Raw genomic sequence first — 24,588 nt, 5'->3', positions numbered from 1 at the left:
CATATGGTCTCACAAGGGGTCTGAGGATCTCATCTCGGTACCTAATGGCAGTCAGGCTACCTCTGGCGAGCACATGGAGGGCTGTGCGGCCCCCCAAAGAAATGCCACACCATGACTGACCCACCGCCAAACCGGTCATGCTGGAGGATGTTGCAGGCAGCAGAACGTTCTCCACGGCGTCTCCAGACTCTGTCACGTCTGTCACTGCTCAGTGTGAACCTGCTTTCATCTGTGAAGAGCACAGGGCGCCAGTGGCAAATTTGCCAATCTTGGTGTTCTCTGGCAAATGCCAAACGTCCTGCACGGTGTTGGGCTGTAGTAAGCACAACCCCCACCTGTGGACGTCGGGCCCTCATACCACCCTCATGGAGTCTGTTTCTGACCGTTTGAGCAGACACATGCACATTTGTGGCCTGCTGGAGGTCATTTTGCAGGGCTCTGGCAGTGCTCCTCCTTGCACAAAGGCGGAGGTAGCGGTCCTGCTGCTGGGTTGTTGCCCTCCTACGGCCTCCTCCACGTCTCCTGATGTACTGGCCTGTCTCCTGGTAGCGCCTCCATGCTCTGGACACTACGCTGACAGACACAGCAAACCTTCTTGCCACAGCTCGCATTGATGTGCCATCCTGGATGAGCTGCACTACCTGAGCCACTTGTGTGGGTTGTAGACTCCGTCTCATGCTACCACTAGAGTGAAAGCACCGCCAGCATTCGAAAAGTGACCAGAACATCAGCCAGGAAGCATAGGAACTGAGAAGTGGTCTGTGGTCACCACCTGCAGAACCACTCCTTTATTGGGGGTGTCTTGCTAATTGCCTATAATTTCCACCTGTTGTCTATTCCATTTGCACAATGGCATGTGAAATTTATTGTCAATCAGTTTTGCTTCCTAAGTGGACAGTTTGATTTCACAGAAGTGTGATTGACTTGGAGTTACATTGTGTTGTTTAAGTGTTCCCTTTATTTTTTTGAGCTGTGTATATTGATCCATATGAAGACTAATGTTGCAGCTACACTCCTATAAAGTACACAAACAGCAATGAATAAATTAATAGCACTCACTATACATCAATGATAACTGATTGAATAGTGATCATATTGGAATTGATTATTTAACACCTACAGAAGTTTAATTTTTATTTATCTGTTGTTTACCAGGTAAATTGACTGAGAACACATTCTCATTTGCAGCAACAACCTGGGGAATAGTTACAGGGGAGAGGAGGGGGATGAATGAGCCAATTGTAAACTGGGGATTATTAGGTGACTGTTATGGTTTGATGGCCAGATTGGGAATTTAGCCAGGACACCGGGGTTAACACCCCTACGATAAGTGCCATGGGATCTTTAATGACCTCAGAGAGTCAGGACACCCATTTAACATCCCATCCGAAAGACGGCACCCTACACAGGGTAGTGTCCCCAATCACTGCCCTGGGGAATTGGGATATTTTTTTAGACCAGAGGAAAGAGTGCCTCCTACTGGCCCTCCAACACCACTTCCAGCAGCATCTGGTCTCCCATCCAGGATCTGACCAGGACCAACCCTGCTTAGCTTCAAAAGAGAGCCAGCAGTGGTATGCAGGGTGGTATGCTGCTGGAAGTGGTGCTGCTGCTGAAAGACACCACAGCCTAACTAACTAGGATGCAATATTGTTGAAATCTTTATTCAGAAAAAAAAAATAACATCAACTTATTCGAAATTGTTCATGAGATTTTTTTTTCCCGTTGAAAATACATGAACACAAAATATGTGAATCAATGCCAGGGCAGCAGGACATGAAATCAAACACGTGACAGATGTTAAAAAAAGACATAAGTTAACAATAACTTCTCCAAAAAATTCTGAATTTGTTGAAAGGCTAGAGGGAAGAGTTTAATAATCTCTCTCTTGTTGCCATGAACACCATCGTCAGAGATGATCGGCTCTGCACACTTGGTTCTTGATCCGAAACAACAAACCTAGAAATGTCAAAAAGAGTTGAATATCCAGCAGATACCATTCAGGCCCTTTAAAGGTTTAGATTACAACCCTGATAAAACGTTCCTTTAAAGATTTAGATTACAATGTTGATTAAACATTCTTTTAAAGATTTAGATTACAACCCTGATAAATCATATCTTTAAAGGTTTAGATTACAACGTTGATAAAACATTCCTTTAAAGGTTTAGATTACAACGTTGATAAAACATTCCTTTATTAAAGGTTTAGATTACAACGTTGATCAAACATTCCTTTAAAGGTTTAGATTACAACGTTGATCAAACATTCCTTTAAAGGTTTAGATTACAACGTTGATAAAACATTCCTTTAAAGGTTTAGATTACAACGTTGATAAAACATTCCTTTAAAGGTTTAGATTAGAACGTTGATAAAACATTCCTTTAAAGGTTTAGATTACAACGTTGATAAAACATTCCTTTAACAGTTTAGTTTACAACGTTGATAAAACATTCCCCATACCTCTGGTTCAGTATCTTCATGTAAAACTATGTATTATTTGGGCTTCATTTCAAATGTACACCGTAAAACTGAACACTGGTAAACATGCTTTTTGTGTCCGGTAAACACAAACAAAAGGAGAGCTCTTTGTTGTTGTCTATGGTAACTAGTGCTGTGTAGAGGCAGAGCTCCAGAAGCCTTTTTACAGCCTGTTTATGGTTAGAAAGGCAGCCAGTAAATTTATATAAACAAAAAAAAAATCCATCATGCAGCATATTTTTTGCTTGATTGTTGGACTTGATTTTTGCTTCATTCCTTGTATTTCATTGCAAAGTAGCACGACACAGCCAAGTTCCCCAGCAGTCTTCACAATCAACTGAAACACCAGGATGAAATGTCACCTAGGTGTGACAGGCAGCCTTGTGGAACAACGTCCTACTGACTAATGTCTCATGTACCATTAACTGTCATTGTCATCACTTTTACCATCATCATCATCATTAATGATAATTCATGATTTAACAAAAAAACTATAATTAGACTTCAAACATTCCGCAAACATTTCCACTAGTTACCACCAGGAACCACAAAGGTTTTTTTTACACCAACGTCAAGAATCAGTCCAGACTGTAGGAGAGGACTGAGCACAGACATGTACAGAAACAGAGTGAGGAGGAAGGGGAAGAAGAGGAAGAGGCAGATGATCAGAAAAAGGCAGACACGTGTGAAAGCTCCTCCGGTCAAGAGGTCAAACCCCTCAGAATGCAAAAATGACCAATAGCAAAACAAACACCATCAGATCAGCCACAATCCAGAGGTCAACAGTCAACACATCCATGATTTAGAATTCCATAAACCATAATCCAGCATCATTCTTATTGGGTTATCCAGCTCCCCCTGTCTGGTCCTAGGGTGGACCGGTCCATCCACTGAGAACTGCGGAGTGTGTGTCTTTACAGCATCTCCCTGTCATCTAGAGAGAGAGCGAGAGTGTGTGTGTGTGTGTGTGTGTGTGTGTGCATATGTTACATGTTCTTGCTTGCCTTACTGTCTGAATTAATGTTTGCATCAGTATGTGTGTGTGTGTATGTCTCCAGCCTCCTGCTCTCTCTCTCTCTCAGCCATGCATCTCCTGGTTGAGTTTGTCCTGGAAGATGTACAGGTTGTTGGTGGCAGCGATGGCGATGATGTTCTCCGTGGGGTGCCAGGCCGTGTGCAGGATCTTCTTGGTGAAGTCCAGGCTGTCCACGCTGATGTCATCCTTGCGTCGTTTCCCGCCCTGGCAGACGCGGCGAGGCTTGAGCACGGCCCGGGGCTTACTGCTCTCCCTGGACGCCTCCAGGGTCACGTCACGGTTGGTGTTCCGGTCAAACATCCGGAAGAAATTGTTGTAGGCCCCAGTCATGATCACACTGGGAGAGGGGGATGGAGGGAGAGAGAGAGAAGAGTTGAGAGGAGACAAAGGAAGTCAATGTGCCTAGGTCCTTGAGAATGTCCTATTCTGCCCTTGTGCTGAATAACGCCATGAGCACAGACATTCATTCCGAGAGCAACAAATAACGGATTAGAAGAGCCACTCACAAACTCTCTCTCTCTCTCTCTCTCTCTCTCTCTCTCTCTCTCACACACACACACACTTCATCTACCTGTCTGAGCCGTTCCAGACACACTCAAACTTGTCGAAGATGCAGTCGTTCTCGTACAGGGAGCAAAGCTTGCTGCGGAGGTATTCATGCACCTGCAGGATCACACGCAGAGATTTAATCAACACACTGTTCACAGCCAACACACACACACACAGAGTCAGGACACAGTGTGCAACACTGACAGGGACAGCTCTAAACAGAATCCACAGCACAGTACTCACATAGACAGCTGTGACACTTATTACAGTATATTCATTCTGAGAGAGGAGAGGATAAACCTAATATATTTTAGGAGAACTACAGAACCACATTCTAATCTAATCCATTTAGGACAGAGCCAGGCAGGCGCACGCACAGGCGCACGCACACGCACACACACACGCACACACACACTTCCCTATTGATTTGTTGGACCTGCTTGTATCAGCATTTTGTCTGGGTGGTGATGTCTGCGTCCAGTGGTCCATCTACGGTCAAACTGAGTTGATGGTTTGGTTGTAAATCAAAACGTATTGGTATGTTTGCTTCCATACCGTTCTCGCTGACCAATGAAAATGTGTTGTGTTGAAGAAAACATTGCCTGTTGTCTTCCCTCACAACCCACCCCGCCCTTCTTAACACTTGCACTTGCACCTTCACATCTTTCCTTTTTTACTTCAGTGTTAACCTTTTCTCCCCCTCCCCCTCTCCTGTCCTCTCCTCTCCTCAATGAAGGAAGAGTTTTACAGTTCTTACATTCTCCCATCCCCCACCTCCCTCTCAGTCTCCTTGCTGCATTGCAGATGTAGATAGGCCTCAGTAAGGTATCCCCTCCTACTCTCCCAGTGTAGTGGCTCAGTAAGGTATCCCCTCCTACTCTCCCAGTGTAGTGGCTCAGTAAGGTATCCCCTCCCACTCTCCCAGTGTAGTGGCTCAGTAAGGTATCCCCCCATCCTCTCCCAGTGTAGTGGCTCAGTAAGGTATCCCCTCCTACTCTCCCAGTGTAGTGGCTCAGTAAGGTATCCCCTCCTACTCTCCCAGTGTAGTGGCTCAGTAAGGTATCCCCTCCCACTCTCCCAGTGTAGTGGCTCAGTAAGGTATCCCCCTACTCTCCCAGTGTAGTAGCTCAGTAAGGTATCCCCTCCTACTCTCCCAGTGTAGTGGCTGAGTAAGGTATCCCCTCCTACTCTCCCAGTGTAGTGGCTCAGTAAGGTATCCCCTCCTACTCTCCCAGTGTAGTGGCTGAGTAAGGTATCCCCTCCTACTCTCCCAGTGTAGTGGCTCAGTAAGGTATCCCCTCCTACTCTCCCAGTGTAGTGGCTCAGTAAGGTATCCCCTCCTACTCTCCCAGTGTAGTGGCTGAGTAAGGTATCCCTCCTACTCTCCCAGTGTAGTGGCTCAGTAAGGTATCCTCCCACTCTCCCAGTGTAGTGGCTCAGTAAGGTATCCCTCCTACTCTCCCAGTGTAGTGGCTCAGTAAGGTATCCCCTCCCACTCTCCCAGTGTAGTGGCTCAGTAAGGTATCCCTCCCACTCTCCCAGTGTAGTGGCTCAGTAAGGTATCCCCCTACTCTCCCAGTGTAGTGGCTCAGTAAGGTATCCCCCTACTCTCCCAGTGTAGTGGCTCAGTAAGGTATCCCCTCCTACTCTCCCAGTGTAGTGGCTCAGTAAGGTATCCCCCCACTCTCCCAGTGTAGTGGCTCAGTAAGTATCCCTCCTACTCTCCCAGTGTAGTGGCTCAGTAAGGTATCCCCCTACTCTCCCAGTGTAGTGGCTCAGTAAGGTATCCTCCCACTCTCCCAGTGTAGTGGCTCAGTAAGGTATCCCCCTACTCTCCCAGTGTAGTGGCTCAGTAAGGTATCCCCTCCCACTCTCCCAGTGTAGTGGCTCAGTAAGGTATCCCCCCTACTCTCCCAGTGTAGTGGCTCAGTAAGGTATCCCCTCCTACTCTCCCAGTGTAGTGGCTCAGTAAGGTATCCCCTCCCACTCTCCCAGTGTAGTGGCTCAGTAAGGTATCCCCCCTACTCTCCCAGTGTAGTGGCTCAGTAAGGTATCCCCCCACTCTCCCAGTGTAGTGGCTCAGTAAGGTATCCTCCTACTCTCCCAGTGTAGTGGCTCAGCAAGGTATCCTCCTACTCTCCCAGTGTAGTGGCTCAGTAAGGTATCCTCCTACTCTCCCAGTGTAGTGGCTCAGTAAGGTATCCCCTCCTACTCTCCCAGTGTAGTGGCTCAGTAAGGTATCCTCCTACTCTCCCAGTGTAGTGGCTCAGTAAGGTATCCCCTCCTACTCTCCCAGTGTAGTGGCTCAGTAAGGTATCCCCTCCTACTCTCCCAGTGTAGTGGCTCAGTAAGGTATCCCCTCCTACTCTCCCAGTGTAGTGGCTCAGTAAGGTATCCCCTCCTACTCTCCCAGTGTAGTGGCTCAGTAAGGTATCCCCTCCTACTCTCCCAGTGTAGTGGCTCAGTAAGGTATCCCCCCTACTCTCCCAGTGTAGTGGCTCAGTAAGGTATCCCCTCCTACTCTCCCAGTGTAGTGGCTCAGTAAGGTATCCCCTCCTACTCTCCCAGTGTAGTGGCTCAGTAAGGTATCCCCTCCTACTCTCCCAGTGTAGTGGCTCAGTAAGGTATCCCCTCCTACTCTCCCAGTGTAGTGGCTCAGTAAGGTATCCCCTCCCACTCTCCCAGTGTAGTGGCTCAGTAAGGTATCCCCTCCTACTCTCCCAGTGTAGTGGCTCAGTAAGGTATCCCCCCTACTCTCCCAGTGTAGTGGCTCAGTAAGGTATCCCCCCTACTCTCCCAGTGTAGTGGCTCAGTAAGGTATCCCCTCCCACTCTCCCAGTGTAGTGGCTCAGTAAGGTATCCCCTCCTACTCTCCCAGTGTAGTGGCTCAGTAAGGTATCCCCTCCTACTCTCCCAGTGTAGTGGCTGAGTAAGGTATCCCCTCCTACTCTCCCAGTGTAGTGGCTCAGTAAGGTATCCCCTCCTACTCTCCCAGTGTAGTGGCTCAGCAAAGTATCCCCCCTACTCTCCCAGTGTAGTGGCTCAGTAAGGTATCCCCTCCCACTCTCCCAGTGTTGTGGCTCAGTAAGGTATCCCCTCCTACTCTCCCAGTGTAGTGACTCAGTAAGGTATCCATTTACATTTACATTTAAGTCATTTAGCAGACGCTCTTATCCAGAGCGACTTACAAATTGGTGCATTCACCTTATGACATCCAGTGGAACAGTAGTGCATCTAAATCTTTTAAGGGGGTGAGAGGGATTACTTTATCCTATCCTAGGTATTCCTTAAAGAGGTGGGGTTTCAGGTGTCTCCGGAAGGTGGTGATTGACTCTGCTGTCATGGCGTCGTGAGGGAGTTTGTTCCACCATTGGGGGGCCAGAGCAGCGAACAGTTTTGACTGGGCTGAGCGGGAACTGTACTTCCTCAGTGGTAGGGAGGCGAGCAGGCCAGAGGTGGATGAACGCAGTGCCCTTGTTTGGGTGTAGGGCCTGATCAGAGCCTGGAGGTACTGAGGTGCCGTTCCCTCACAGCTCCGTAGGCAAGCACCATGGTCTTGTAGCGGATGCGAGCTTCAACTGGAAGCCAGTGGAGAGAGCGGAGGAGCGGGGTGACGTGAGAGAACTTGGGAAGGTTGAACACCAGACGGGCTGCGGCGTTCTGGATGAGCTGTAGGGGTTTAATGGCACAGGCAGGGAGCCCAGCCAACAGCGAGTTGCAGTAATCCAGACGGGAGATGACGAGTGCCTGGATTAGGACCTGCGCCGCTTCCTGTGTGAGGCAGGGTCGTAGTCTGCGGATGTTGTAGAGCATGAACCTACAGGAACGGGCCACCGCCTTGATGTTAGTTGAGAACGACAGGGTGTTGTCCAGGATCACGCCAAGGTTCTTAGCGCTCTGGGAGGAGGACACAATGGAGTTGTCAACCGTGATGGCGAGATCATGGAACGGGCAGTCCTTCCCCGGGAGGAAGAGCAGCTCCGTCTTGCCGAGGTTCAGCTTGAGGTGGTGATCCGTCATCCACACTGATATGTCTGCCAGACATGCAGAGATGCGATTCGCCACCTGATCATCAGAAGGGGGAAAGGAGAAGATTAATTGTGTGTCGTCTGCATAGCAATGATAGGAGAGACCATGTGAGGTTATGACAGAGCCAAGTGACTTGGTGTATAGCGAGAATAGGAGAGGGCCTAGAACAGAGCCCTGGGGGACACCAGTGGTGAGAGCACGTGGTGTGGAGACGGATTCTCGCCACGCCACCTGGTAGGAGCGACCTGTCAGGTAGGACGCAATCCAAGCGTGGGCCGCGCCGGAGATGCCCAACTCGGAGAGGGTGGAGAGGAGGATCTGATGGTTCACAGTATCGAAGGCAGCCGATAGGTCTAGAAGGATGAGAGCAGAGGAGAGAGAGTTAGCTTTAGCAGTGCGGAGCGCCTCCGTGATACAGAGAAGAGCAGTCTCAGTTGAATGACTAGTCTTGAAACCTGACTGATTTGGATCATGAAGGTCATTCTGAGAGAGATAGCGGGAGAGCTGGCCAAGGACGGCACGTTCAAGAGTTTTGGAGAGAAAAGAAAGAAGGGATACTGGTCTGTAGTTGTTGACATCGGAGGGATCGAGTGTAGGTTTTTTCAGAAGGGGTGCAACTCTCGCTCTCTTGAAGACGGAAGGGACGTAGCCAGCGGTCAGGGATGAGTTGATGAGCGAGGTGAGGTAAGGGAGAAGGTCTCCGGAAATGGTCTGGAGAAGAGAGGAGGGGATAGGGTCAAGCGGGCAGGTTGTTGGGCGGCCGGCCGTCACAAGACGCGAGATTTCATCTGGAGAGAGGGGGAGAAAGAGGTCAGAGCACAGGGTAGGGCAGTGTGAGCAGAACCAGCGGTGTCGTTTGACTTAGCAAACGAGGATCGAATGTCGTCGACCTTCTTTTCAAAATGGTTGACGAAGTCATCTGCAGAGAGGGAGGAGGGGGGAGGGGGAGGAGGATTCAGGAGGGAGGAGAAGGTTGCAAAGAGCTTCCTAGGGTTAGAGGCAGATGCTTGGAATTTAGAGTGGTAGAAAGTGGCTTTAGCAGCAGAGAGAGAAGAGGAAAATGTAGAGAGGAGGAGTGAAAGGATGTCAGGTCCGCAGGGAGGCGAGTTTTCCTCCATTTCCGCTCGGCTGCCCGGAGCCCTGTTCTGTGAGCTCGCAATGAGTCGTTGAGCCACGGAGCGGGAGGGGAGGACCGAGCCGGCCTGGAGGATAGGGGACATAGAGAGTCAAAGGATGCAGAAAGGGAGGAGAGGAGGGTTGAGGAGGCAGAATCAGGAGATAGGTTGGAGAAGGTTTGAGCAGAGGGAAGAGATGATAGGATGGAAGAGGAGAGAGTAGCGGGGGAGAGAGAGCGAAGGTTGGGACGGCGCGATACCATCCGAGTAGGGGCAGTGTGGGAAGTGTTGGATGAGAGCGAGAGGGAGAAGGATACAAGGTAGTGGTCGGAGACTTGGAGGGAGTTGCAATGAGGTTAGTGGAAGAACAGCATCTAGTAAAGATGAGGTCGAGCGTATTTCCTGCCTTGTGAGTAGGGGGAGGTGAGAGGGTGAGGTCAAAAGAGGAGAGGAGTGGAAAGAAGGAGGCAGAGAGGAATGAGTCAAAGGTAGACGGGGGAGGTTAAAGTCGCCCAGAACTGTGAGAGGTGAGCCGTCCTCAGGAAAGGAGCTTATCAAGGCATCAAGCTCATTGATGAACTCTCCGAGGGAACCTGGAGGGCGATAAATGATAAGGATGTTAAGCTTGAAAGGGCTGGTAACTGTGACAGCATGGAATTCAAAAGGAGGCGATAGACAGATGGGTAAGGGGAGAAAGAGAGAATGACCACTTGGGAGAGATGAGGATCCCGGTGCCACCACCCCGCTGACCAGAAGCTCGGGGTGTGCGAGAACACGTGGGCAGACGAAGAGAGAGCAGTAGGAGTAGCAGTGTTGTCTGTGGTGACCCATGTTTCCTTCAGTGCCAAGAAGTCGAGGGACTGGAGGGAGGGCATAGGCTGAGATGAACTCTGCCTTGTTGGCCGCAGATCGGCAGTTCCAGAGGCTACCGGAGACCTGGAACTCCACGTGGTCGTGCGCGCTGGGACCACCAGATTAGGGTGGCCGCGGCCACGCGGTGTGGAGCGTTTGTATGGTCTGTGCAGAGGAGAGAACAGGGATAGACAGACACATAGTTGACAGGCTACACAAGAGGCTACGCTAATGCAAAGGAGATTGAATGACAAGTGGACTACACGTCTCGAGTGTTCAGAAAGCAGCTTACGTAGCAAGAATCTTATTGACTAAAATGATTAAAATGATACAGTACTGCTGAAGTAGGCTAGCTGGCAGAGGCTGCGTTGTTGACTATGTAGGCTAGCTGGCAGTGTCTGCGTTGTTGACACTACACTAATCAAGTCGTTCCGTTGAGTGTAATATCCCCTCCTACTCTCCCAGTGTAGTGGCTCAGTAAGGTATCCCCTCCTACTCTCCCAGTGTAGTGGCTCAGTAAGGTATCCCCTCCTACTCTCCCAGTGTAGTGGCTCAGTAAGGTATCCCCCCCTCCTCTCCCAGTGTAGTGGCTCAGTAAGGTATCCTCCTACTCTCCCAGTGTAGTGGCTGAGTAAGGTATCCCCTCCTACTCTCCCAGTGTAGTGGCTCAGTAAGGTATCCCTCCTACTCTCCCAGTGTAGTGGCTCAGTAAGGTATCCCCCTCCTCTCCCAGTGTAGTGGTTCAGTAAGGTATCCCCCCTCCTCTCCCAGTGTAGTGGCTCAGTAAGGTAACCCCCCCTCCTCTCCCAGTGTAGTGGTTCAATAAGGTATCCCCTCCTACTCTCCCAGTGTAGTGGCTCAGTAAGGTATCCTCTCCTACTCTCCCAGTGTAGTGGCTCAGTAAGGTATCCCCTCCTACTCTCCCAGTGTAGTGGCTCAGTAAGGTATCCCCTCCCACTCTCCCAGTGTAGTGGCTCAGTAAGGTATCCCCCCTACTCTCCCAGTGTAGTGGCTCAGTAAGGTATCCCCCCTACTCTCCCAGTGTAGTGGCTCAGTAAGGTATCCCCCCTACTCTCCCAGTGTAGTGGCTCAGTAAGGTATCCCCTCCTACTCTCCCAGTGTAGTGGCTCAGTAAGGTATCCCCTCCTACTCTCCCAGTGTAGTGGCTCAGTAAGGTATCCCCCCTACTCTCCCAGTGTAGTGGCTCAGTAAGGTATCCCCCCTACTCTCCCAGTGTAGTGGCTCAGTAAGGTATCCCCCCTACTCTCCCAGTGTAGTAGCTCAGTAAGGTATCCCCTCCTACTCTCCCAGTGTAGTGGCTCAGTAAGGTATCCCCTCCTACTCTCCCAGTGTAGTGGCTCAGTAAGGTATCCCCTCCTACTATCCCAGTGTAGTGGCTCAGTAAGGTATCCCCTCCTACTCTCCCAGTGTAGTGGCTCAGCAAAGTATCCCCTCCTACTCTCCCAGTGTAGTGGCTCAGTAAGGTATCCCCTCCCACTCTCCCAGTGTAGTGGCTCAGTAAGGTATCCCCTCCTACTCTCCCAGTGTAGTGGCTGAGTAAGGTATCCCCTCCTACTCTCCCAGTGTAGTGGCTCAGTAAGGTATCCCCTCCTACTCTCCCAGTGTAGTGGCTGAGTAAGGTATCCCCTCCTACTCTCCCAGTGTAGTGGCTCAGTAAGGTATCCCCTCCTACTCTCCCAGTGTAGTGGCTCAGTAAGGTATCCCCCCTCCTCTCCCAGTGTAGTGGCTCAGTAAGGTATCCCCTCCTACTCTCCCAGTGTAGTGGCTCAGTAAGGTATCCCCCCCTCCTCTCCCAGTGTAGTGGCTCAGTAAGGTATCCCCTCCTACTCTCCCAGTGTAGTGGCTGAGTAAGGTATCCCCTCCTACTCTCCCAGTGTAGTGGCTCAGTAAGGTATCCCTCCTACTCTCCCAGTGTAGTCTCAGTAAGGTATCCCCCCTACTCTCCCAGTGTAGTGGCTCAGTAAGGTATCCCCCTCCTCTCCCAGTGTAGTGGCTCAGTAAGGTATCCCCCCTCCTCTCCCAGTGTAGTGGCTCAGTAAGGTATCCCCTCCTACTCTCCCAGTGTAGTGGCTCAGTAAGGTATCCCCTCCTACTCTCCCAGTGTAGTGGCTCAGTAAGGTATCCCCTCCTACTCTCCCAGTGTAGTGGCTCAGTAAGGTATCCCCCTACTCTCCCAGTGTAGTGGCTCAGTAAGGTATCCCCTCCTACTCTCCCAGTGTAGTGGCTCAGTAAGGTATCCCCCTACTCTCCCAGTGTAGTGGCTCAGTAAGGTATCCCCCTACTCTCCCAGTGTAGTGGCTCAGTAAGGTATCCCCCTACTCTCCCAGTGTAGTGGCTCAGTAAGGTATCCCCTCCTACTCTCCCAGTGTAGTGGCTCAGTAAGGTATCCCCCCTACTCTCCCAGTGTAGTGGCTCAGTAAGGTATCCCCCTACTCTCCCAGTGTAGTGGCTCAGTAAGGTATCCCCCTACTCTCCCAGTGTAGTGGCTCAGTAAGGTATCCCCCCTACTCTCCCAGTGTAGTGGCTCAGTAAGGTATCCCTCCTACTCTCCCAGTGTAGTGGCTCAGTAAGGTATCCCTCCTACTCTCCCAGTGTAGTGGCTCAGTAAGGTATCCCCTCCTACTCTCCCAGTGTAGTGGCTCAGTAAGGTATCCTCCTACTCTCCCAGTGTAGTGGCTCAGTAAGGTATCCCCTCCTACTCTCCCAGTGTAGTGGCTCAGTAAGTGTATCCCCTCCTACTCTCCCAGTGTAGTGGCTCAGTAAGGTATCCCCTCCTACTCTCCCAGTGTAGTGGCTCAGTAAGGTATCCTCCTACTCTCCCAGTGTAGTGGCTCAGTAAGGTATCCCCTCCTACTCTCCCAGTGTAGTGGCTCAGTAAGGTATCCCCTCCTACTCTCCCAGTGTAGTGGCTCAGTAAGGTATCCCCTCCTACTCTCCCAGTGTAGTGGCTCAGTAAGGTATCCCCTCCTACTCTCCCAGTGTAGTGGCTCAGTAAGGTATCCCCTCCTACTCTCCCAGTGTAGTGGCTCAGTAAGGTATCCCCCCCTCCTCTCCCAGTGTAGTGGTTCAGTAAGGTATCCCCTCCTACTCTCCCAGTGTAGTGGCTCAGTAAGGTATCCCCTCCTACTCTCCCAGTGTAGTGGCTCAGTAAGGTATCCCCCTACTCTCCTCAGGTATCCCCTCCTACTCTCCCAGTGTAGTGGCTGAGTAAGGTATCCCTGTGTTAGTAGTATATCCCCTGTCTACTCCCAGTGTAGTGGCTCAGTAAGGTATCCTCCTCTCCCAGTGTAGTGGCTCAGTAAGGTATCCTCCTACTCTCCCAGTGTAGTGGCTCAGTAAGGTACCCCTGTCCTCTGTGTTAATGGCTGATATTATCCCCTCTCCCAGTGTAGTGGTTCAGTAAGGATATACCTGTCCCTCCTCTCCCAGTGTAGTGGCTCAGTAAGGTATCCTGTCCTCCATCCTCTCCCAGTGTAGTGGCTCAGTAAGGTATCCCCCAATCCTCTCCCAGTGTAATAGTGATCCCCTACTCTCCCAGTGTAGTGGCTCAGTAAGGTATCCCCTACTCTCCCAGTGTAGTGGCTCAGTAAGGTATCCCCCTACTCTCCCAGTGTAGTGGCTCAGTAAGGTATTCCCACATTACATACTGTCTGTGTCTCTGTGTTAATAGTGATATTACATACTGTCTGTGTCTCTGTGTTAATAGTGATATTACATATTGTCTGAGTTAATAGTTATATTACATATTGTCTGACTCTCTGTGTTAATAGTGATATTACATACTGTCTGTGTCTCTGTGATAGTAGTAATATTACATACTGTCTGTGTCTCTGTGTTAATAGTGATATTACATACTGTCTGTGTCTCTGTGTTAATAGTGATATTACATACTGTCTGTGTCTCTGTGTTAATAGTGATATTACATACTCTCTGTGTCTCTGTGTTAATAGTGATATTACATACTGTCTGTGTCTCTGTTTTAATAGTGATATTACATACTGTCTGTGTCTCTGTGTTAATAGTGATACTACATACTGTCTGTGTCTCTGTGTTAATAGTGATATTACATACTGTCTGTGTCTCTGTGTTAATAGTGATATTACATACTGTCTGTGTCTCTGTGTTAATAGTGATATTACATACTGTCTGTGTCTCTGTGTTAATAGTGATATTACATACTGTCTGTGTCTCTGAGTTAATAGTGATATTACATACTGTCTGTGTCTCTGTGTTAATAGTGATATTACATACTGTCTGTGTCTCTGTGTTAATAGTGATATTACATATTGTCTGTGTCTCTGTGTTAATAGTGATATTACATATTGTCTGAGTTAATAGTGATATTACATACTGTCAGTGTCTCTGTGTTAGTAGTAATATTACATACTGTCTGAGTTAATAGTGATATTACATACTGTCTGTGTCTCTGTGTTAATAGTGATATTACATACTGCCTGTGTCTCTGTTTTAATAGTGATATTACATACTGTCTGTGTCTCTGAGTTAATAGTGATATTACATACTCTCTGAGTTAATAGTGATATTACATACTGTCTGTGTCTCTGTTTTAATAGTGATATTACATACTGTCTGTGTCTCTGAGTTAATAGTGATATTACATACTGTCTGTGTCTCTGAGTTAATAGTGATATTACATACTGTCTGTGTCTCTATGTTAATAGTGATATTACATACTGTCTGTGTCTCTGTTTTAATAGTGATATGACATACTGTCAGTGTCTCTGTGTTAATAGTGATATTACATATTGTCTGAGTTAATAGTGATATTACATACTGTCTGTGTCTTTGTGTTCATAGTGATATTACATACTCTCTGTGTTAATAGTGATATTACATATTGTCTGAGTTAATAGTGATATTACATACTGTCTGTGTCTCTGTTTTAATAGTGATATTACATACTGTCAGTGTCTCTGTGTTAATAGTGATATTACATATTGTCTGAGTTAATAGTTATATTACATACTGTCAGTGTCTCTGTGTTAATAGTGATATTACATACTGTCTGAGTTAATAGTGATATTACATACTGTCTGTGTCTCTGTGTTAATAGTGATATTACATACTGTCTGTGTCTCTGTGATAGTAGTAATATTACATACTGTCTGTGTCTCTGTGTTAATAGTGATATTACATACTGTCTGTGTCTCTGTGTTAATAGTGATATTACATACTGTCTGTGTCTCTGTGTTAATAGTGATATTACATACTGTCTGTGTCTCTGTGTTAATAGTGATATTACATACTGTCTGTGTCTCTGAGTTAATAGTGATATTACATACTGTCTGTGTCTCTGTGTTAATAGTGATATTACATACTGTCTGTGTCTCTGTGTTAATAGTGATATTACATATTGTCTGTGTCTCTGTGTTAATAGTGATATTACATATTGTCTGAGTTAATAGTGATATTACATACTGTCAGTGTCTCTGTGTTAGTAGTAATATTACATACTGTCTGAGTTAATAGTGATATTACATACTGTCTGTGTCTCTGTGTTAATAGTGATATTACATACTGCCTGTGTCTCTGTTTTAATAGTGATATTACATACTGTCTGTGTCTCTGAGTTAATAGTGATATTACATACTCTCTGAGTTAATAGTGATATTACATACTGTCTGTGTCTCTGTTTTAATAGTGATATTACATACTGTCTGTGTCTCTGAGTTAATAGTGATATTACATACTGTCTGTGTCTCTGAGTTAATAGTGATATTACATACTGTCTGTGTCTCTATGTTAATAGTGATATTACATACTGTCTGTGTCTCTGTTTTAATAGTGATATGACATACTGTCAGTGTCTCTGTGTTAATAGTGATATTACATATTGTCTGAGTTAATAGTTATATTACATATTGTCTGACTCTCTGTGTTAATAGTGATATTACATACTGTTTGAGTTAATAGTGATATTACATACTGTCTGTGTCTCTGTGTTAATAGTGATATTACATACTGTCTGAGTTAATAGTGATATTACATACTGTCTGTGTCTTTGTGTTCATAGTGATATTACATACTCTCTGTGTTAATAGTGATATTACATATTGTCTGAGTTAATAGTGATATTACATACTGTCTGTGTCTCTGTGTTAATAGTGATATTACATACTGTCTGTGTCTCTGTGTTAATAGTGATATTACATACTGTCTGAGTTAATAGTGATATTACATACTGTCTGTGTCTGTTTGTTAATAGTGATATTACATACTGTCTGAGTTAATAGTGATATTACATACTGTCTGTGTCTTTGTGTTAATAGTGATATTACATACTCTCTGTGTTAATAGTGATATTACATATTGTCTGAGTTAATAGTTATATTACATATTGTCTGAGTCTCTGTGTTAATAGTGATATTACATACTGTCTGTGTCTCTGTGTTAATAGTGATATTACATACTGTCTGTGTCTCTGTGTTAATAGTGATATTACATACTGTCTGTGTCTCTGTGTTAATAGTGATATTACATACTGTCTGTGTCTCTGTGTTAATAGTGATATTACATACTGTCTGTGTCTCTGTGTTAATAGTGATATTACATACTGTCTGTCTGAGTTAATAGTGATATTACATACTGTCTGTGTCTCTGTGTTAATAGTGATATTACGTACTGTCTGTGTCTCTGAGTTAATAGTGATATTACATACTGTCTGTGTCTCTGTGTTAATAGTGATATTACATACTGTCTGTGTCTCTGTGTTAATAGTGATATTACATACTGTCTGTGTCTCTGTGTTAATAGTGATATTACATACTGTCTGTGTCTCTGTGTTAATAGTGATATTACATACTGTCTGTGTCTCTGTTTTAATAGTGATATTACATACTGTCTGTGTCTCTGTGTTAATAGTGATACTACATACTGTCTGTGTCTCTGTGTTAATAGTGATATTACATACTGTCTGTGTCTCTGTTTTAATAGTGATATTACATACTGTCTGTGTCTCTGTGTTAATAGTGATACTACATACTGTCAGTGTCTCTGTGTTAATAGTGATATTACATATTGTCTGAGTTAATAGTTATATTGCATACTGTCAGTGTCTCTGTGTTAATAGTGATATTACATACTGTCTGAGTTAATAGTGATATTACATACTGTCTGTGTCTCTGTGTTAATAGTGATATTACATACTGTCTGTGTCTCTGTGATAGTAGTAATATTACATACTGTCTGTGTCTCTGTGTTAATAGTGATATTACATACTGTCTGTGTCTCTGTGTTAATAGTGATATTACATACTGTCTGTGTCTTTGTGTTAATAGTGATATTACATACTGTCTGTGTCTCTGTGTTAATAGTGATATTACATACTGTCTGTGTCTCTGAGTTAATACTGAGTTAATAGTGATATTACATACTGTCTGTGTCTCTGTGTTAATAGTGATATTACATACTGTCTGTGTCTCTGTGTTAATAGTGATATTACATATTGTCTGTGTCTCTGTGTTAATAGTGATATTACATATTGTCTGAGTTAATAGTGATATTACATACTGTCAGTGTCTCTGTGTTAGTAGTAATATTACATGTCTGTCTGAGTTAATAGTGATATTACATACTGTCTGTGTCTCTGTGTTAATAGTGATATTACATACTGTCTGTGTCTGTCTGTTTTAATAGTGATATTACATACTGTCTGTGTCTCTGTGTTAATAGTGATATTACATACTCTCTGAGTTAATAGTGATATTACATACTGTCTGTGTCTCTGTTTTAATAGTGATATTACATACTGTCTGTGTCTCTGAGTTAATAGTGATATTACATACTGTCTGTGTCTCTGAGTTAATAGTGATATTACATACTGTCTGTGTCTCTATGTTAATAGTGATATTACATACTGTCTGTGTCTCTGTTTTAATAGTGATATGACATACTGTCAGTGTCTCTGTGTTAATAGTGATATTACATATTGTCTGAGTTAATAGTTATATTACATATTGTCTGACTCTCTGTGTTAATAGTGATATTACATACTGTTTGAGTTAATAGTGATATTACATACTGTCTGTGTCTCTGTGTTAATAGTGATATTACATACTGTCTGAGTTAATAGTGATATTACATACTGTCTGTGTCTTTGTGTTCATAGTGATATTACATACTCTCTGTGTTAATAGTGATATTACATATTGTCTGAGTTAATAGTGATATTACATACTGTCTGTGTCTCTGTGTTAATAGTGATATTACATACTGTCTGTGTCTCTGTGTTAATAGTGATATTACATACTGTCTGAGTTAATAGTGATATTACATACTGTCTGTGTCTGTTTGTTAATAGTGATATTACATACTGTCTGAGTTAATAGTGATATTACATACTGTCTGTGTCTTTGTGTTAATAGTGATATTACATACTCTCTGTGTTAATAGTGATATTACATTTTGTCTGAGTTAATAGTTATATTACCTATTGTCTGAGTCTCTGTATTAATAGTGATATTACATACTGTCTGTGTCTCTGTGTTAATAGTGATATTACATACTGTCTGTGTCTCTGTGTTAATAGTGATATTACATACTGTCTGTGTCTCTGTTTTAATAGTGATATTACATACTGTCTGTGTCTCTGTGTTAATAGTGATATTACGTACTGTCTGAGTTAATAGTGATATTACATACTGTCTGTGTCTCTGTCTTAATAGTGATATTACGTACTGTCTGTGTCTCTGAGTTAATAGTGATATTACATACTGTCTGTGTCTCTGTGTTAATAGTGATATTACATACTGTCTGTGTCTCTGTGTTAATAGTGATATTACATACTGTCTGTGTCTCTGTGTTAATAGTGATATTACATACTGTCTGTGTCTCTGTGTTAATAGTGATATTACATACTGTCTGTCTCTGTGTTAATGTGTCTCTGTTTTAATAGTGATATTACATACTGTCTGTGTCTCTGTGTTAATAGTGATATTACATACTGTCTGTGTCTCTGTGTTAATAGTGATATTACATACTGTCTGTGTCTCTGTGTTAATAGTGATATTACATACTGTCTGTGTCTCTGTGTTAATAGTGATATTACATACTGTCTGTGTCTCTGTGTTAACAGTGATATTAGATACTGTCTGTGTCTCTGAGTTAATAGTGATATTACATACTGTCTGTGTCTCTGTGTTAATAGTGATATTACATACTGTCTGTGTCTCTGTGTTAATAGTGATATTACATATTGTCTGTGTCTCTGTGTTAATAGTGATATTACATATTGTCTGAGTTAATAGTGATATTACATACTGTCTGAGTTAATAGTGATATTACATACTGTCTGTGTCTCTGTGTTAATAGTGATATTACATACTGCCTGTGTCTCTGTTTTAATAGTGATATTACATACTGTCTGTGTCTCTGAGTTAATAGTGATACTCTGAGTTAATAGTGATATTACATACTCTCTGAGTTAATAGTGATATTACATACTGTCTGTGTCTCTGTGTTAATAGTGATATTACATACTGTCTGTGTCTCTGAGTTAATAGTGATATTACATACTGTCTGTGTCTCTATGTTAATAGTTATATTACATACTGTCTGTGTCTCTGAGTTAATAGTGATATTACATATTGTCTGAGTTAATAGTTATATTACATATTGTCTGACTCTCTGTGTTAATAGTGATATTACATATTGTCTGAGTTAATAGTTATATTACATATTGTCTGACTCTCTGTGTTAATAGTGATATTACATATTGTCTGAGTTAATAGTTATATTACATATTGTCTGTGTCTTTGTGTTAATAGTGATATTACATACTCTCTGTGTTAATAGTGATATTACATACTCTCTGTGTTAATAGTGATATTACATACTGTCTGTGTCTCTGTGTTAATAGTGATATTACATACTGTCTGTGTCTCTGTGTTAATAGTGATATTACATACTGTCTGTGTCTCTGTACTAATAGTGATATTACATATTGTCTGAGTTAATAGTGATATTACTTACTGTCTGTGTTAATAGTGATATTACATACTGTCTGTGTCTCTGTTTTAATAGTGATATTACATACTGTCTGTGTCTCTGTGTTAATAGTGATATTACATACTGTCTGTGTCTCTGTGTTAATAGTGATATTACATACTGTATGTGTCTCTGTTTTAATAGTGATATCACATACTGTCTGTGTCTCTGTGTTAATAGTGATACTACATACTGTCTGTGTCTCTGTGTTAATAGTGATATTACATACTGTCTGTGTCTCTGAGTTAATAGTGATATTACATACTGTCTGTGTCTCTGTGTTAATAGTGATATTACATACTGTCTGTGTCTCTGTGTTAATAGTGATATTACATATTGTCTGTGTCTCTGTGTTAATAGTGATATTACATATTGTCTGAGTTAATAGTGATATTACATACTGTCAGTGTCTCTGTGTTAGTAGTAATATTACATACTGTCTGAGTTAATAGTGATATTACATACTGTCTGTGTCTCTGTTTTAATAGTGATATTACATACTGTCTGTGTCTCTGAGTTAATAGTGATATTACATACTCTCTGAGTTAATAGTGATATTACATACTGTCTGTGTCTCTGAGTTAATAGTGATATTACATACTGTCTGTGTCTCTATGTTAATAGTGATATTACATACTGTCTGTGTCTCTGTTTTAATAGTGATATGACATACTGTCAGTGTCTCTGTGTTAATAGTGATATTACATATTGTCTGAGTTAATAGTTATATTACATATTGTCTGACTCTCTGTGTTAATAGTGATATTACATACTGTCTGAGTTAATAGTGATATTACATACTGTCTGTGTCTTTGTGTTCATAGTGATATTACATACTCTCTGTGTTAATAGTGATATTACATATTGTCTGAGTTAATAGTGATATTACATACTGTCTGTGTCTCTGTGTTAATAGTGATATTACATACTGTCTGTGTCTCTGTGTTAATAGTGATATTACATACTGTCTGAGTTAATAGTGATAATACATACTGTCTGTGTCTCTGTGTTAATAGTGATATTACATACTCTCTGTGTTAATAGTGATATTACATATTGTCTGAGTTAATAGTTATATTACCTATTGTCTGTGTCTCTGTGTTAATAGTGATATTACATACTGTCTGTGTCTCTGTGTTAATAGTGATATTACATACTGTCTGTGTCTCTGTACTAATAGTGATATTACATACTCTCTGTGTTAATAGTGATATTACATACTGTCTGTGTCTCTGAGTTAATAGTGATATTACATACTCTCTGAGTTAATAGTTATATTACATATTGTCTGACTCTCTGTGTTAATAGTGATATTACATACTGTCTGAGTTAATAGTGATATTACATACTGTCTGTGTCTCTGTGTTCATAGTGATATTACATACTGTCTGTGTCTCTGTGTTAATAGTGATATTACATACTGTCTGTGTCTCTGTACTAATAGTGATATTACATATTGTCTGAGTTAATAGTGATATTACTTACTGTCTGTGTTAATAGTGATATTACATACTGTCTGTGTCTCTGTGTTAATAGTGATATTACATACTGTCTGTGTCTCTGAGTTAATAGTGATATTACATACTGTCTGTGTCTCTGTTTTAATAGTGATATTACATACTGTCTGTGTCTCTGTTTTAATAGTGATATTACATACTGTCTGTGTCTCTGTTTTAATAGTGATATTACGTACTGTCTGTGTCTCTGTGTTAATAGTGATATTACGTACTGTCTGTGTTAATAGTGATATTACATACTGTCTGTGTCTCTGTCTTAATAGTGATATTACGTACTGTCTGTGTCTCTGAGTTAATAGTGATATTACATACTGTCTGTGTCTCTGTGTTAATAGTGATATTACATACTGTCTGTGTCTCTGTGTTAATAGTGATATTACATACTGTCTGTGTCTCTGTGTTAATAGTGATATTACATACTGTCTGTGTCTCTGTTTTAATAGTGATATTACATACTGTCTGTGTCTCTGTGTTAATAGTGATACTACATACTGTCTGTGTCTCTGTGTTAATAGTGATATTACATACTGTCTGTGTCTCTGTGTTAATAGTGATATTACATACTGTCTGTGTCTCTGAGTTAATAGTGATATTACATACTGTCTGTGTCTCTGTGTTAATAGTGATATTACATACTGTCTGTGTCTCTGTGTTAATAGTGATATTACATATTGTCTGTGTCTCTGTGTTAATAGTGATATTACATATTGTCTGAGTTAATAGTGATATTACATACTGTCAGTGTCTCTGTGTTAGTAGTAATATTACATACTGTCTGAGTTAATAGTGATATTACATACTGTCTGTGTCTCTGTTTTAATAGTGATATTACATACTGTCTGTGTCTCTGAGTTAATAGTGATATTACATACTCTCTGAGTTAATAGTGATATTACATACTGTCTGTGTCTCTGAGTTAATAGTGATATTACATACTGTCTGTGTCTCTATGTTAATAGTGATATTACATACTGTCTGTGTCTCTGTTTTAATAGTGATATGACATACTGTCAGTGTCTCTGTGTTAATAGTGATATTACATATTGTCTGAGTTAATAGTTATATTACATATTGTCTGACTCTCTGTGTTAATAGTGATATTACATACTGTCTGAGTTAATAGTGATATTACATACTGTCTGTGTCTTTGTGTTCATAGTGATATTACATACTCTCTGTGTTAATAGTGATATTACATATTGTCTGAGTTAATAGTGATATTACATACTGTCTGTGTCTCTGTGTTAATAGTGATATTACATACTGTCTGTGTCTCTGTGTTAATAGTGATATTACATACTGTCTGAGTTAATAGTGATATTACATACTGTCTGTGTCTCTGTGTTAATAGTGATATTACATACTGTCTGAGTTAATAGTGATATTACATACTGTCTGTGTCTTTGTGTTAATAGTGATATTACATACTCTCTGTGTTAATAGTGATATTACATACTGTCTGAGTGAATAGTGATATTACATACTGTCTGTGTCTCTGTGTTAATAGTGATATTACATACTGTCTGTGTCTCTGTGTTAATAGTGATATTACATACTGTCTGTGTCTCTGTACTAATAGTGATATTACATATTGTCTGAGTTAATAGTGATATTACTTACTGTCTGTGTTAATAGTGATATTACATACTGTCTGTGTCTCTGTGTTAATAGTGATATTACATACTGTCTGTGTCTCTGAGTTAATAGTGATATTACATACTGTCTGTGTCTCTGTTTTAATAGTGATATTACATACTGTCTGTGTCTCTGTTTTAATAGTGATATTACGTACTGTCTGTGTCTCTGTGTTAATAGTGATATTACGTACTGTCTGAGTTAATAGTGATATTACATACTGTCTGTGTCTCTGTCTTAATAGTGATATTACGTACTGTCTGTGTCTCTGTTTTAATAGTGATATTACATACTGTCTGTGTCTCTGTGTTAATAGTGATATTACATACTGTCTGTGTCTCTGTTTTAATAGTGATATTACGTACTGTCTGAGTTAATAGTGATATTACATACTGTCTGTGTCTCTGTTTTAATAGTGATATTACATACTGTCTGTGTCTCTGTTTTAATAGTGATATTACATACTGTCTGAGTTAATAGTGATATTACATACTGTCTGTGTCTCTGTTTTAATAGTGATATTACATACTGTCTGTGTCTCTGTTTTAATAGTGATATTACGTACTGTCTGTGTCTCTGTGTTAATAGTGATATTGGACTCCTCACCTGGTATATCTCCAGGGGCTTGTTCTCCATGTTCAGGTCCCACACCTTGGCAGTGAGGTAGTCTCTGGTCAGCAGGTAGCGCCCGCTGTGGCTGAACTTCACGTCCGACACAGACGAGATGATCTCAGAGAAGAAGGAGCGGTTACTGGGGTCTTCCGGCTCCTCAAACACTGGGGGAGGAGACGGGGTGAGAGTGTGTGTGTTAGTGTGTGTGTGTGTGTGTGTGTGCGTGCGTGCGTGTTTGTGTGTGTGCATGTGTGTGTGCGTGTGTGTGAGTACTCACGTTTGGAGTGTTTGTCACACAGTGCGGCCTCTCTCATGTCACAGAGCCGTAGAGTTCCCTTACTGCTGCTATAGACCAACAGGTTACAGTGGTGAGGATGGAACTCTGCTGCTGTTATCACCTCTGTCAGATCCTCCATGTTGACTGGCTTGATATCCACGATGTCTGGGGCACAGGTTCAGGACTACAACATACTGTCTATATAACAGCATACACACATTTGATTGTGTACGAGGGTGATTACAAACATAGCATATTCAGAATAATACACCAAAACACACTGACATTATTACATATAGTATTATACACATACCTTTAGGGGGTACTAGCGGTAGTGGGAGGATAATCTGAACTTCAGATTAATTGTAACACGCAAATCCTGTCTGGGGTGAGGAGTGTGTGTGTTCTATTCAGCTGTGTTACATGCCACAAAAGGAGAGAAAAATGTATAGATGTAATAA

The 24,588-nt window shown here is 42.6% G+C and overlaps 1 protein-coding gene across 2 annotated transcripts in view; it reads right to left on the bottom strand.

The window, feature by feature from the left end:
- Positions 1–1,643: 1,643 nt before the first annotated feature.
- The window catches only part of LOC115115570 (serine/threonine-protein phosphatase 2A 55 kDa regulatory subunit B gamma isoform-like), a 53,199-nt gene continuing 30,254 nt past the window's right edge, over positions 1,644–24,588 (bottom strand). For both annotated transcript variants that reach the window (XM_065018535.1, XM_065018534.1), the window contains 4 exons: positions 24,128–24,292; positions 23,845–24,014; positions 4,087–4,178; positions 1,644–3,852 (listed from right to left, as the gene is read on the bottom strand). In XM_065018535.1, the coding sequence (XP_064874607.1) occupies positions 3,558–3,852; positions 4,087–4,178; positions 23,845–24,014; positions 24,128–24,292 (722 nt within the window). In that variant the 3' untranslated portion in view covers positions 1,644–3,557. The remainder of the gene's footprint in view (positions 3,853–4,086; positions 4,179–23,844; positions 24,015–24,127; positions 24,293–24,588) is intronic.

Source organism: Oncorhynchus nerka, linkage group LG5, assembly GCF_034236695.1.
Source record: "Oncorhynchus nerka isolate Pitt River linkage group LG5, Oner_Uvic_2.0, whole genome shotgun sequence".
NCBI lineage: Eukaryota > Metazoa > Chordata > Actinopteri > Salmoniformes > Salmonidae > Oncorhynchus > Oncorhynchus nerka.
This window is presented reverse-complemented; position numbering and strand designations above follow the sequence as displayed.